The sequence below is a fragment of the Clinocottus analis genome, unplaced genomic scaffold (genome assembly GCF_023055335.1).
Source record: "Clinocottus analis isolate CAN_PGR_092001 unplaced genomic scaffold, fCliAna1.0.p SCAF_30, whole genome shotgun sequence".
Lineage (NCBI taxonomy): Eukaryota > Metazoa > Chordata > Actinopteri > Perciformes > Cottidae > Clinocottus > Clinocottus analis.
Genome location: NW_027176043.1, coordinates 2,439,445 through 2,455,140, shown reverse-complemented (window position 1 = coordinate 2,455,140; position 15,696 = coordinate 2,439,445). Strand labels below are relative to the sequence as shown.

Below are 15,696 nucleotides of genomic sequence, written 5' to 3'. Positions count from 1 at the left end.
CTTTGAGCTCTCGCAGTATTTAGATTAGCCGCGTGAGCCGATCCAAAGCTGGCCTCTGAGCGCTGGAGGGAAGAAAGGAAGAGGGGGAATCTGTCACGAGATTCTCACGCTGAGCTGCAGATTTATTCTGTCCTCTGCTGCCGAAACGCCTCCTTCTGTCAAACATCTACGATCTGCCTGTAAATCAAGAGCTAAAGTTCAGCTCAGTGTGTGTTGTGCTCCACAATTGTTACATGTTGCTCTCTGTGTGTGTTGCAGACACAAAACAGTTAGTGTCAACAACATTTTATTGAGTGTGTTATGTAAAACGTTAGCAGAGTATTTACGTTTCTGAGGAAGAGGGATCTGTCACGCTGACAGTGAGGAGGAAGAGGAGGGGGGGGGCTATTGTTTGGAAAAGACCGCTCTTCCTCTTGCGTTTGCTCTTTGGTCATCATGTTAGTGACGTGTGACCAGAGAAGCAACCGATGTTCATGACACCAGACAGTCATAGGACGAACTCCAGAAACGTAAAAAACATCCAGTTTCATTAGCAACAGAGCCTGAGGATGATGATGAGGATGATGATGATGATGATGATGATGATGAGGATGATGGCAATAACCCAAAAGGTGCAGGAGGAAGTGCATCCTGTGCAGAAGGCTTCATGTCTTCTGACAGGCTGCAGATGAACACATGAAGGAACTTATGAAGGAGCAGATGAACACATGAAGGAGCACATGAAGGAGCAGATGAACACATGAAGGAACACATGAAGGAACAAATGAACACATGAAGGAGCAGAGGACCACATGAAGGAGCAGATGAACACATGAAGGAACACATGAAGGAACAGATGAAGGAGCAGATGAACACATGAAGGAGCAGATGAACACATGAAGGAACTTATGAAGGAGCAGATGAACACATGAAGGAGCAGATGAACACATGAAGGAACACATGAAGGAACAGATGAACACATGAAGGAGCAGAGGACCACATGAAGGAGCAGATGAACACATGAAGGAACTTATGAAGGAGCAGATGAACACATGAAGGAGCAGATGAACACATGAAGGAACACATGAAGGAGCAGATGAACACATGAAGGAACACATAAAGGAGCAGGTGAACACATGAAGGAACAGATGAACACATGAAGGAACAGATGAACACATGAAGGAACACATGAAGGAGCAGATGAATACATGAAGGAACAGATGAACACATGAAGGAACAGATGAACACATGAAGGAGCAGATGAACACATGAAGGAGCAGATGAACACATGAAGGAGTTGGGACATGAGAATATAATAATACATGTAGTGTATTTGTGAAAAATAAGTACATTAGATGAAAGCTATAACTTTTAATGATAAATATTTTTTTTTTTTTTTTTTTTTAAATAGTTATTACTTTGTGTTCTGTTTAGGCCTCAGAAAAGGCTCAGAAGGCCCTGACGGCTGCACTGGTTCAGATGCCAGTCAATCTTGTGCTCATGTTGTATATTTATGACTTTTTTACAAGTTTCACAGAGATAAGATATAGATATGTTACGGCTCCTCCATCCTTGACCTCCACACGACATCCGCTTGAGATCAAATGAACTCCCACATTTAGAAACAACAGAAGAGAGAAGGTCCTTCATGCATTCACCATGTCTGGACCTTGTATCTCCACCCTGTGCAAATAAAGTTATGTATGTGCAAAAAAACCTCATATTTTGCAAAAAAGATTACCAAGTTGGATCCCTGTTTTCTCCCCATAGTTTCATGTTGAAGTGTCCTTGAGCAAGGCACTGAAGCCCCAGAGCTTCACAGCAGCACAACGCTGCTTCATTACTAAGGATGCTGACATGCAGAGAATAATTCCCCCACTCGGGATTAATAAAGAATTCCTTTTAAAAAAAAGTTTATTTATTTATTTTAAGTATCTGCATCTCCCCCCGCGCCTCACCTGCAATACCTCCGCGCCCCACTAGAGGGTTGCACCCCACAGTTTGAGAACCGCTGCTCTCGGGTATATTCAGGGTGACAGGGCAGCTACAATCTTTCCTGCCGGCCTCAGCGCTCTGGAGGCGAGTCGCCTCAGCACAGCGGCAGCAGGCGGCCCTCGTCCTCGGCAGTGGCTGCAGCGCACCAGACGCTGATGGAGGGCAGAGCATGGACTCAAGGGGGCGTGTAGAAGTGCTCCATCATGGACTTTGGCATGTTGAACTTCTTCAGCTGCCTCAGGAAGAACATCCTCTTTGAGCCTTCTTGGTGATGGAAGTTCAGCTCCATTTGGAGGTCGTGGGTTAAGATGGAGTCCTGGAAGCAGAAGGAGTCCACAGCATCCACGAGGAAGTCACGTGGCATTTAAATACTACACAGTAGCTTATCTGTAGCTGACGCTGTGTTCTCCAAGGTCTGGTGATGGTCTCTTAATGATTGACCCTCCTACTGTAAGTACCTACATCCTCATAGTGCTGGGTATGTTATACAGATACTTTATCAGGAGTCGCTTTTAAGAGGTGGAGATAATCAATAACTTAACTATTAAACCATTGATAACTGAACATCAGTTACATTATCTCGTTGTAGATAAGAGGGAGTATTCTACATCCTCTTTCAGAATGCAGGCAGGGCATGACGAAACATACAATTCTGCACATATTCTTCACATTTATGAAATACTACCAACACTCAAAGGGAATGGTGTCAAATTCTGGGAAAGGCTCAGATTCTCACATCTTTCAGACGATGGATGCCACTCTGACGCCGGTGTGTTAAGTCACTTTCTTTTTAGTCAACTGTAGTTGTCAGAGCAGCTTTAACGCATCCTGTTGTATCTTACTTGAGTCACTTTGAAGATAATAAACATGATCTTTTACATTTGGAAACCTCAGTATTTCTATGTATGATTGTATGCATTCACGATGACGCAGCAGGAGAGCACGGAGCTCCAGCTGCTGCGTGTTAGCGGCGCCAACATGAACGTTAGCGCTTTTAAACGCCGCTCGCTGCAGATGATGTCTAGAATAATTATTAACAGCGCAGCAGTGGACATAGACCTGCGATACAAACAGACTTCTCTTTGAGCACGGAGCTGCCCGCTGCTGGCCACGAGAAATAACACAAGTATACAGCCTCCTGCATCGGCTTCACCACGCAGAGAGACGGAGTCCTCGGATTTATAGTTCATTTTGACAGTCTCAGTCAACCAAAAGGTTAAACTTATGAAATACAGCCACACAGTGTCATTCCCCCTTCATGTTATTAACCATGTGGTGTGTTTCACATGCTATATGGATGTAGCTATGGACGGTGGCATTAACTCCTGTAACATGTCTGCTGCTGCCACCTGCTGGTCACGACCCATTCACATGTGAACTCATGAACTGTGGAAGGAAATGACAAAACCTTCTGGCTGGAGCCGTGATGGTGGGTAACAGAGGTCAAAGTCACATCACATGAGGACCGGGTCGCTCTCTTCTCACAACATTCACCACGGGGCACAAGCGTGATACGCACCTGACGTGAAACTATTCATGAAACATACTTAACAACATCATTTCTGGTTGAAGATAAATGACTAAAATAAAAACAAAGGTGGCTTTATCCGGCTGGATGAGACTGGATGGACCTCTGCTTGAACTTAAACTCCAAGTTTCAAAACATTTGATAAAACCAGACATCACAAACATCCGCTGTCACATTTTATTACAATCACCTTTGCATTCTTGTGCAGTGCAGAATGACCCAAAAAAGGAAGAAAGGATGAAGCTTTATTTGCTATGTAAGGTGAAGATCCAGACCAACTTCCTGTCTCTCATACAGGCGTCTCTGTCAATGGTAGAGCAGTCGTGGAGTTGCCTCGGGGCTCAGGTGAAGACTTGACAGATGTCGGGGTCTTTGCATCTGTCAGGTTCAATTTACGTCTTTTAATGTATTTGTCTGTGGGGAAAACCTTTGGCGGGAGCTTGGGCGGCGTCTGCGTCTTGTTGATGGAAGGCGGGCCAACGTTTCGGCCCGTCTGATTGTCCTTTGCTGAGGGGGCGCTGGTCTGGTTCGGCTTCCTGTATTGTGACACTTTGGGTGGAGTCTTTTGGGTCTTCTTCTTTGGAAGGCGGGACAGTCTGGAGACTCCCACCACCCTCAGTCTGATGGGGGCTTCGGACACGCCCGCCATGTTGCGAGCCCGGCAGCGGTATTCACCAGCATCCTCGTACGACAACCCGTTCAGGATGATGATCGACCAGCGAACGCCCACTCGAGGAGATTGCTGCATGACTGGAAGATGGAAGAAGTTGCACAATATTCACTTTACCAGTCTTTCTCCTCTAAGTATGGCTTAGAGTTTACGCAGACGATCTATTTCATGTGCTATGGTCCCAGTTGGAGCACTGGACCTCAACCAAGACCCACAGAAACATTTTTGCTCTCAAGTCCACCTCCTCTAAGGTGGTCCTGAGGTTTGGCGAGGGTGTTGGGTAGCTGGTGCCCTTGTAGTATTGGACCCCCACTGATCAATACTTCTGAACATTGCCCTCCCACACATGTATCGCCAAAGAGGGAATTGTATCTACAAACAGATATTTTCTTTCCGCCATAAATGTTTTGCTGGCGGTTTCTCGGTTGAAGGAATCTTTCAAAGGGTCCACTGTGAGAAGGACAGTTTGAAACCAATGCTTTAGGCCTAAAACAAAGCGTTTCAGCAGTGCTACCTGTACCAGTATGAGCAGTAGTGTGTATCAGTTTTCTCTCGACAACTTCCCTTTACCTGTAAATTGTGTTTAGTTGCATCCAGCTTTCTCAACAGAGCTTTTATACCAAACCTGACTTTTGAGATGTGTGCAACAATGGTTTAATATTCCTGGCTTTTTATTCTTGGCCCATACTGGATGAAAGGTCATATTCATTTGAGCCCTGGCTCTTAAAACAGACAAGGTAGCCTCACTTACAAGTCTCCAAGTTCCTGGGTAGCCGGTCCGAGTCTTCCAGGATGTCTTGTTTGCAACAATCTGCACAGAGAACCAGATCACAACATGACGCTCACATCCGAGTCACACCACTTCATCAGCGTGACCCCGGGTCGCTCACCCGTGTAGGCCGAGGTTTTGATCCAGGTCAGGGTCGGGGTCGGGTAGCCGGTGGCGTCACAGCGCAGGATGACGTTGCTGCCCAGTGGGGAGACGACCCTGGTGGCCGCCGGCTGAACCGAAGGCCTCGTGCAGCGGGACGGCTCGGTCTGGGTCAGCAGCATCCCCGACTGACCCGGAGAGCTGCGGCACACCAGCAGCTGGTCCATGAGGACAACAGGACTCCCCAGGGACATGGACAAAGACATCACCATGGAGATCTGGCAGTCACACAACCAGGGATTGTCATGGAGGCCTGGACATTCAGGACAAATTGACGTATTTACAGAGCCGTCCCGTTTGTGTGATACCTTGATGGAGAACATTGTTGGAGTAGCAGGTTATCAATTTCTTTACGGATTGTTTAGTTTACATCCTGTCAAAGATATTTTCACAATAAGACCCGTAACAGTGACTCCTACTGTCCACGTCAGGCAGTCTGCTTTTCAGATACGGTTTAGTTTCAAGCTGATGATGTCAGAAGGCAGCTGAGGGGCCAAATACATGCGCTGGTATTTGTGGTAAGAAAGAGGGTTCACCTTGTTTTTTATCTGTTGATTATCAATATGTAGAGTTTATTTATAACAATCGCAGAGCTTTGGCTGCAGAGGTTTGTGACCTCATCCCTTCCCATAATATTTCTTCCCGCTTGAGAAGATCTCTCTGTGTTGCGTTTAGGTTTAGGCAACAAAACCACTTGCTTAGGGTTAGAAAAACCTCATGCTTTGGCTTAAAATATAAGAACTTAGGCTACGGATGTAACGTCATGTGACTCAGTGAAGCGGCATCACATGACACAACAAACACCACCGCCGGTCCCCTGTGTGTTTGAGCACTGATTAGGACCTTAGACCCCTGGAGATAGTTCAATTAATATGTGAGCATTTAGAGTATAATTTCACTCCGTCTGGAACGGCATTCATCTCTATATATAGTATAAATACTGGCCAACACTTCTGCAGGTGGTATTATAATGAAGAGAAAAACACTTGTCTTGTAGAAGGAGTCATGTTCATCCACAGTAATAGTGTTGTCACCGGTTTACTTTCACAGCATCTCACATGCTTGACCGATGTCACCAACCTAAACTCGCCTCGAGGCCCTGAATGCTTTGGCTCCATTATATCTCAATCAGCTCCCTGTACGCTTTTACCGCTCTGCCATCCCAGAATGCACCTGACGTAGGTAAACCTATTGACTCTAGTAGCAACAGTCTTCACTGAGAGAAACAGACACCTTGACGGCATCATGTCTTTGCAGATGTAAATCAAGTGTTGCTGCGTTAGACGGCATCAGAATATAATGCGCTCCAACACTCAGCGTACCCAATATGAGTCTTTGTACTGATCCTTCCTGCTGTCCTGGAAGAGGAAACCAAAGGTCCAGCAGCTCAACAGGTAGTATCGTCAGCCTGAAGAGACGAGACGAGGAGAGAAAAGTTCAACATACGTAATATTCTACGGACAGCTCTGCCTCTCCAGAGCAGAGCCACATTGCTCCATGCTGTCTGGACTCACCTGTTGCTGGACAGGTCGAGGTAGGTGATGTTGGGTAGGAAGAGAGCAGCGTGGGCAGGAAGGCTGGACAGGCGGTTGTTGTGGAGACCCAGCGTCTGGAGGCGGGGCATGTCCCTAAGCCCCTCCCAGGGGAAGGATGTCAGGAGGTTCCCGTCGAGGCGCAGCTCGCGCAGAGCCTTCAGGTTGACGAAGCTGCTGGGGTGGATGCTCGTGATGGAGTTGTAGGTCAACCACAGGAAGCGCAGCTCCGACAGGTTGTAGAAGGCGGCCCGGGGAACCCTGGAGATCAGGGTCTTCTCCAGACGCAGTTTGACCGTATCAGCGGGGACGTTAATGGGAACGGCGGAGATTCCTGAGTCACTGCACTGCACCGACCTGATGAAACAAGCAGTTTGGACAGTAAACACAAAGACCTGTGTTTTATGAGTGCACACTATGATCATATAGTTCACACTGTATGATCATGTTCTAGCTTTGTAATCTGCAAAGATCACACAAATTATGCAAATACCATCAGAGTGAATGCTCACAGCAGACCATGTCCGACAGATTGCTCCAATCACACGCTTAATGTCTTTCAGTATTCCTGAAAACAACCTGCAAACCTTCTTTGTCTTGACGGGACACACCATATTTGTACCATGTGCTTGTACATGCATTGTTATGTGTCTCACTTTATTTGAATATTCTTGTTGTGTTTAGTTTTCATGTAAAACACTCTGAACTGCTTTTGAATGACATGGTGAATGGTAAATTAATAGAAATTACTGCCATCAGTTGTTCTCCCAAACGTTATTTGGGTTCTTGTGAACACATCCAGAGCATTAATATAGCATAAAATAACTTTCCTCTGTAGACGCAGAGGAGCAACATCTCGGTGCAGAGCATGAAGCGCTTCCTCTGAGTCCTGATCAGTTTCTCTGCTTCGTGGAAGCTGGCTGGCGCCGGCCATGTTGAGAGCCGTGTGGAGGCAATCCCCCAATCACAGATTTGCTCTGATTTCCGTAAACAGCTCATTGAACTAAGATAACAAACTAAAATGATGTATTTATATTTATGGGATTTGCGTGTGTTAAATATAGAAAAATACAGAAAGTTGATCAATAATTATTTATTAATCAAAGTTATTTTTTTATATTGCTAACATGTTCTATAATATCAGAACAATGTTCTGTTACCTGTATTTGTCTGTAACAAGGTTACTGCCACCTCTCCCTGCATGTTAATATGCAGACAATGTCAACTAATGATACACCTCCCTTTGCATTATGGGATACCATTCAGTGACTAAATATTTACTAAGGTGACAAATGATGACATCACTAAATACAACATGTGTTGCATTAGCACTGTGTTGAATCCTCGGAGCGGCAACCTTTTAATTATTAAAACATAATGTAATGAGTTGTGTTTCAGCAGAAGAGAAATAACTTGCACACACATAAACACACAGAGATGAGAATGAAATCCGCCTCACTCGACCTGAGCGCCGCTATTCCACTGTCCCCATACGAGCAGGCACACAGCGCTGGACAGGACCGCACCGCCAACACAATGGACTGCAAGATGTGGACCAGGACCAGCAGATACATCCTTCATCGGTCAAAGCACACACCCAGACAGGCACGCTGCAACTCCATGTTCCCAGTCCTCTCCAGTCTGAGGTTTGTGTCCACCCTGCAGTGTGAAACTGAATCCCAGATTAGCTGGGATTACACTATTTACAAGCAGAGTGTAATCCCACGCCTCACTGTCAGAAGAACACATCACAACATCAGACCGTGCCCAAGCCTTCCTTTGGACCCGGCGTGTAGTGTTTCTATTGCTCCTGCATTGCTCAGGTTACTCAAGGCCCAGAGGACGTCCCTGCCACCATCATCATCATGTTATCATGTATTGTGTGTGCTGCGGAGGGACCTTCTCATGGACTACGAGCCGGAGGAAGAACATCCCTTCACTGTCATTATTCTGACATTTATAGCTACTATACGTGTTGTATTGAAAAGACAAATACAACAGGTGGCTGTGACACAGTTTACACTAACTATTCCAACCAGCCGACGACCTGACTTGGACTCGTAAAGCGTGTCTGCTGCTCGTCTCCTGCTCGTGGTGTCTGTGCATCCCGCGTGAAGCAAAGTGTGACGTCAGTGAAGCGGTGCTGCTGCAGTGCTGCCGCTGGCCTGTAGGTGGCGCGTGCTGACACGCACAGAACTGCCGGGCGCTGCGATTGGACGACGTCAAGGCCTCGCGGATGTGTCGGGAACGCGCGGCGCGGTGCGGCGCTCGGGGCGGACACGCGGGACTGCGCGCCGTCAATCAAGCCCGCTCGTATGTTTTGACTCCCAGAAAGTTACCGTCAGTGGACGAGCGGTAAAATGTCCACTGACACGCAGCCCGCGAGCGAGCAGTGGGCTTTTCGTCGACGTGAAGCCGCAGATCTGCTGACAGACAACCAGAGGAGATGGCACGCTCCTCAGCACGAGCACGGCGCGAGGCAGGGCGCGCTCCACGACCAGCGGCACCGGGTAAAGTACACAAACAAGCTAGCTGCGTTAAGACTTACAAGCTAACCGTGACGAGCCGGATATTCACGGACCGGGACTCGGGGACCGGCGCGCGGTGTCGGAAAAACTCAGTCAGGCGTTTTGAGTATGAATGCGCTGGTCGGTGTCGGTCATAACTTAGTACGACCTCTGTTATGACAGTTTTCTGTCCGAGGTGACCAGTTCACATGACACCGGCGCGCGAGCCAAACCCCCAAACTCAACGAATGTGACACTTCAGTGTTTCTCTTGAAAGGCACGCGACACATACCTGAAGTAACGCGACTGATGAGCGAGGAGGTTCAACACAAAGCCGGGATACAGCGCGATGTGAGCAGAGCCAGCTGGACAGGTGGCTCCATGGTGTACCAGTTCATTTAATGTAATTAAAGTACTTTATAGACACGCCGAAGTGAAGGCGGGCTCTTCTTCTCTCTGCCTCTCCACACACCTTCTACTTCATGTCTGTGTGGATTCATATGTTCTGTGTCAACCTTTAAATTAATCGCTTTTTCTATGGAGTCTGGCGGTTGAAGTTGTGGTGCATGTTGGCTCACATTATATTACATTACATGTCATTTAGCTGACGCTTTTATCCAGAATGACTTACAATAAGTGCATTCAACCGTAAGTACGAACTAGGAACAACAGGAATCAAGAGAGTACAATTTCTTAAATAAAGTCAAACTACAAAGTGCTATGAGTAAGAGCCATCCAAGTGCTGCTTCACTGTCTTTATTCAAGGTGTAGTCGAAAGAGATGAGCTTATACTTTACAAGGACTCGTTTATTATGTTCCTACAGGTGCCGGGTTTGACGTTGTACAACAATTATGCTATTTGTTACAATTCAACACAACTTTTAGTTGAATGTAGCACAAGCTTCTGCTGCCACTCCCTCAGTCTAACAGTTGAAGCCATATTCTTTTTAGCACAATTGGTTGATGTGTAAATGTCTGTGTGGTGTTTGCCCAGCCTGAACCTAGAATGAGGCGTCTAAGTTGTAGTTTATGACCTGTCATTTCCCCCTCAGTGTGTTATGATCTGGGCGTAGCCGTGCTGCGCTGCCCCCCAGGAGCACATTTGTTTTTCTGGTTTGTGGCGATACTGAGCGGCTCAGAAGGTCAGCGTGGGGTGTGTGTCAGAGCAGTGAGACGATGGGGTGTGTGTCAGAGCAGTGAGACGATGGGGTGTGTGTCAGAGCAGTGAGACGATGGGGTGTGTGTCAGAGCAGTGAGACGATGGGGTGTGTGTCAGAGCAGTGAGACGATGGGGTGTGTGTCAGAGCAGTGAGACGATGGGGTGTGTGTCAGAGCAGTGAGACGATGGGGTGTCCCAGAGCCTAAATCAGAACTGCCTTTCACTTCTGCTCTGCAGAGAAGGCCAGCGACGGCACAGCTCAGGACATCAACAAGTCAAGGAAGACAGGATGAGGAAATACAAAGATTGACTTTACAAGCTGTTTACTGCTGTTTACTGCTACGGCCGTTCCCATTTCACAGCGGCTAGTTGATAAAAAAACATTAGATGAGGTAATAATCAATCATTAAGGCTGGTTCGTCTCAATAATCTAAATCTAACGTGTAGTGAAAACGGTGGGAACGATGCGGCCGTGCTGCTTCTTTTATCTATCTCTTTTTACAATGCATTCTGGGAATTATCTAGGGAGATAATGCTCCCATGCGGAAGTCACTGTAATGACTGGAGTCTGACTTACAGCTGGGAACTGTGCACCCTGGTGCTTCTAGAAAAGTTTTCCGTGTTTAGATACAAGAGCTCATAATAGTTGTATGAAGAGATGATGAATGGTTATAGTATGTTTGAACAAGACTGAGAGAATGAGTTGTTAATGTTTGAGAAAGAGTGTGTGTGGGAGGCGGGGTCTATTTATTTAACTGTTAGATAGGTATGTATGAGGCTTAGTGGGTCAGGGTCATGTGTTCAAATAGGTAGAAGCTGACGAGGCATTATGCAGTGTAATAAAACTCCAAACTGGAATGTTGAAACTAAAACACCTCGTCTTGTTAACTATTGACTGACGCATACACTGATGCAAAAAGTAGCTCTAATTAAGTCACGTTTTCAGTCATATCCAAACCGATATAGTAGATTATACGTCATTGAAAGTCTGTAATATCTGCTGTTCAAAATGTGCATCATCCTGGTCGAAGACATGAACCATTAAACGTTTGGTGTTGAGTTCCTCGACATCTCGTCTGTTAGCTCGCTCTATCGTCCACCTGAAACGTGAAAACAAGACATGAGTCTTTCTTTTAGAGACGCAACAATTAGTCGCTTGACAGATAATTGGCAAAAAAATATTCAATCCTTTTTAGTATTTTTCCCCCAAAAAAGGCAAATATTAGCTGGTTCTGATATGATGATACTGAATTCAATATGTTTGGCATTTGGACTGTGCAGTCTAATTATTCTAAATTATAACGGGCATTTTTCATAAATAATTGTGAAAATAATCAGCAAATGAATGAATGATGAAAACACATGAATTGCAGCCCCTTCTTTGTTCCTCACATGTCTCACTAAAGGCCTGCAAGCTTTCACTTTGTCCTTGTGTGCTTCTTCATGGGGGAAAATGTATCAAACCCCCAAAAATGATGACCAAAAGGGAGCGTGGGCCTGTCCATTAAATAACCCGTCCTGACCCTGGCCTCCTCAGGTTGATGACCCCACCGCCGCATGGCCCCACCTGGACAACCCCACCACCAGAGAGCCTCGGCTGAACGACTGTGAGCGGATGGGCACTCTGTTCGGGATGCTCAACAAGTGCCTGCGGGGGATGGGCTTCAGCCAGATGTACTTTGGGGACAAGATCGTGGAGCCGGTGGTGATCGTGTTCTTCTGGCTGCTGCTGTGGTTCCTGGGCATCCAGGCCCTGGGACTGGTGGGAACTCTATGCATCATCATCATCTACCTCCAGAAGTGAAGAGAGCGGACGGGGTTTCTTCATTTGACGCCTAACGTTTGCAGGATTTTGTACTAACAGGTGTTTGGGTTGGACTCTGCAGTGGGTCTGTGCTTTTAGAGGGGGGAGGGGAGGGGGGGGGGGCACAGCTGGGGAGAGCTGTGCTCTGTAGGGACGCTGGCTTCAGCAGGTTTTTATAAAAGGTTTAGCGTGTGTTCAGTCAGAGTAAATCCAAAGCGGGTTCTTTCTTCAGGGTCGTGTGGTCGGAGCTCCAGAGCCGTGTCTGCTGACTCGGCGTAACGGTATCAATCAGCTGATTTGTGTTTGAATCGGAGGAATCAGAGTGAAGGCCCAGCTCTCAGGAACACAACCACACTTCTCTGTGTGCAGCGTTCCACTCCAAAAGCTTAGAGATCTTCACCAACATACAAATAGTAATATGACTCCAATAATCAATCCTCAGAACCGATGTCTGAATCTAAAGCTGATTGTTCTTGTGAAAGCTTTTGGCTTTAAAATGTTTACTTTGTATTAGATCCGTATTGTATTGATGGCTGATGAATGACGTCGTTACTGGTAGTTACATCCAGTGATGCATAGATGTTGGGCAATAGCTGTGGAGAGAGAAGCCACCGGCAAAATGTGGTTCTTCCTGGCGATCTGTTCTCGATGAGGAAGCCCTCTTGACCTTCGTTGGCTGGTCTTCTCCACGCAGAGTCTGTGAGCAGATTCTCCAGATCTTCTCTCAGCGCTGTCCTGTGAGCTGAGACACGCCCACGAGAGCTGCCTGATCCAGGTATTTAGTGGTCGAAGGAAGCGGGGGAATAGCTCACATAATTATAGCTCACATAATTTCCTAACAGGTCTTCACGATGACATTATTTAGTTATTTAAAGGCTTTTATTTTGAAGCAGTAAAATGAGGAGATGTTGAGGCTGTGCCTCCAGCAGAGTCTCGGTCTTGAGACAGAACATATCTGATGGCTACGAGGGAAAAGCCCTCGTCATCTCAAGGGAAGAGACACAGATGTGAACGATCTCTCCCGTTGATGGAAAGATGAACTGATGAACTTAATGTGCTCATCAGACACGGTCACACTCAAATGTATTAATGCAAAGAGCCAATCAGTGCACTGACAGCATATCAATAGTACCATGTCACATGAGATATTGTCGTGGGTTTTGGTTCTGTAACATTATTGTTTACCTGTCAGGTATTTAAGTTGAGTGCCATTAACACAGAAAGCTTCTTGCTTGTTCATCAGTCTTCTGACTCACTAACGTTGAGCTCAGTGTTATTCTGGTGGAAGCTCTTTGAATCATTAATGTGTCCTCAATCACAAATGTATGAATCCAAAGATGAATGTTCTCACTCAGACTTTGAGTCTCACACATATGCAACTCTAACTGTCAGCTACTTCCCTTCACTGGCAACGTTTCTGATCTCCTCCCAATACTCCCACTACAACGAAGCCACAGCAGGATTTTAGAAATATGAGTGTATTTATTGAAAGGTGTTGAGATTCTTCCCTCAGATTGTTTGGGGATGTTCTCTCTGTCGGCTCGTTGGTCTGTGGAGTGGAGCGTAGAGACGGGTCTGACTACTTCATGTCATATTTACATTTTCTTTCCTTTTTAATTCATTTGCAAATAAACTCTAACGTCCTGTTTTGGCTTGACATGCATACTTTGTTCCAAAAAGAGCACAGAGGCCTTATTTATTTTTGTAAATATGTCTTTGTGGGATATTGAGTGGATTGATGAGGGAGAAAACTACTGTACATCATTTTAGCATATGGCTGCAACTTAACAGCCCCGCAGGGGTGTGGACGCTTTCTGAATGTTAAATGTATTTATATATATTTAATAAAGACATTCTCATCACGTAGTTTCACTCAGAACCGTTTGAGCCGACGCAAAACCAGAGCCGCAGTCTCAGGAGGAACGGCTGGAGGACTGAGGAGGGTCTGCAGCAGGGTCAGGGTTTCATTTCCCCGTGGTCTCAACAGATTTCACTCTTCTATTTCTGGTATTGTTTGAATGTGCAGATTAATGTCCAGGTTACACAAGCACACACTGATGCAGCGGAGCCCACCTGTCGGCATCACGCTGCAGGTGTTTTCATGACTGAAGCGATTAAACGTCTCAACTGTGTGCTCCAACCACAACATGACGTTTGCAAGTCAGTGTCACGCGTCGCCTTCATTTCTGGAAGAAAACTACAAACTGAGACTTTTATTGTACGGAATGAGTTGTGAGACGCCGTCACGTGGTCGTGCTGTTAGTGGAAGTCCTGCATTTACAATCGGGCTCGAGCAGAACTGCTGGCAGCAAGACGTCGTCCTGACTGTCTTCAGGAAAGTCAGTATGCTTTGAAACGTGTCTGTTACATCATCATCATGCTCGACACTGAGCACCTTTTCTCTAATAAATCCAGACGCCAACGGAGGAATCCTATTGGCTGTCTGGAGGGACGCTAGCTTCCTGTTGGTCTGCATTAAAGAACATCATCCCTGCAGCGCACTATTGTCTCCACTTCCTGTAGGACACACACACACACACACGCGCCAACATTCCTCTAAAACATCATATATTCCCATGGCAAGAACAGAATAGACATTTATTTTTTGACACAATGCTGAAGACTTTATTTAAAAAAAATAATGTTTCTAAAAATGGACAAACTCAAAAATATATATACAAGAGGGAGTTGACCTCTGGGACCTTGAGTGTGTTCTCTTGTTGTTGGCTTGACTTCAGGAGGCCCAAAGGCTTGTGAACAGATGAGAGGAGCAGAAGCACGATGACATCACACAGGCCGCTACACCGACACAAGCATGGCTCACCGTTGTAATCTGAGTTTGAAAATCCTTCTAAACACTTACAATAATATACATGACAGATTATCAGGAGCAGCTAACAGCAGCACAATAGCAGATATTTCATCTGAAGTACAAACAATTAAGTTAGTTCAATACAAAGACGCCATTTACATGTTCGTGGCAAACCGTCAGACATTCTGTCCACTGAGCCATGAAACGGTTTCAGTGTAGTTCTCATCCAGGAGCTTGTTTGTTTTGACAGCTCAAGACAAACAGAAGTGTGTGTGTGTGTGTGTGTAGTCAAATAGAACACTGGGAGACCAAACTACACGCCAGGCTCATGTCAAATAATTACAAGACACACAGGTAGGATGGAAGAGGATCTGCAGAAAGATGGTGGGGGTGTGCAGGGTGGTGTTAGTCATCCTAAAGAAGTCATTTACAGGCATCATCTCTGGCTGTGTGTGTGTGTGTGTCATCACGGTACCACATGGTCCTGGAGACACTGCATCATGGAGCCCTTCAGCACCTTGTCTGCAGTTCAGACGTGGAGTTGAGGTCAAAATATTTAATGAAGTATATTTTGAAGTAGTATTAGCAGTAATGTGAGCAGCTGAGAGAGTGAAGAGTATAAGTACGAGTGGTGTGAGTGAACTGATCCGGACACAGAGCAGAGACCACCTGTCCTGTTTGTAACCCACCAATCATCCACCTTAACTGTTATACTTGCACAGCTTGGGGACCAGGAAGTACCCCCCCCCCCCCCCTCTCCCCTGCCCCCCCCCCACCCA

The 15,696-nt window shown here is 46.2% G+C and overlaps 2 protein-coding genes across 2 annotated transcripts; one reads left to right on the top strand and one right to left on the bottom strand.

Annotated features, from left to right (window-relative positions):
- Positions 1 to 3,681: 3,681 nt before the first annotated feature.
- Positions 3,682 to 9,303, bottom strand: lrit3b (leucine-rich repeat, immunoglobulin-like and transmembrane domains 3b). The gene is made up of 7 exons (XM_068595496.1): positions 9,184 to 9,303; positions 8,100 to 8,307; positions 6,618 to 6,992; positions 6,426 to 6,511; positions 5,063 to 5,356; positions 4,924 to 4,983; positions 3,682 to 4,252 (listed from the first exon to the last, which is right to left on the bottom strand). Exons 2-7 carry the CDS (start codon positions 8,207 to 8,209, stop codon positions 3,792 to 3,794), a joined length of 1,386 nt encoding a protein of 461 aa, XP_068451597.1. The 5' UTR covers positions 8,210 to 8,307; positions 9,184 to 9,303; the 3' UTR covers positions 3,682 to 3,791.
- Positions 8,922 to 12,185, top strand: fam241a (family with sequence similarity 241 member A). The gene is made up of 2 exons (XM_068595497.1): positions 8,922 to 9,145; positions 11,839 to 12,185. The coding sequence occupies exons 1-2, from the start codon at positions 8,996 to 8,998 to the stop codon at positions 12,103 to 12,105; spliced, it is 417 nt and encodes a 138-aa protein (XP_068451598.1). The 5' UTR covers positions 8,922 to 8,995; the 3' UTR covers positions 12,106 to 12,185.
- The last annotated feature ends 3,511 nt before the right edge of the window (positions 12,186 to 15,696 follow it).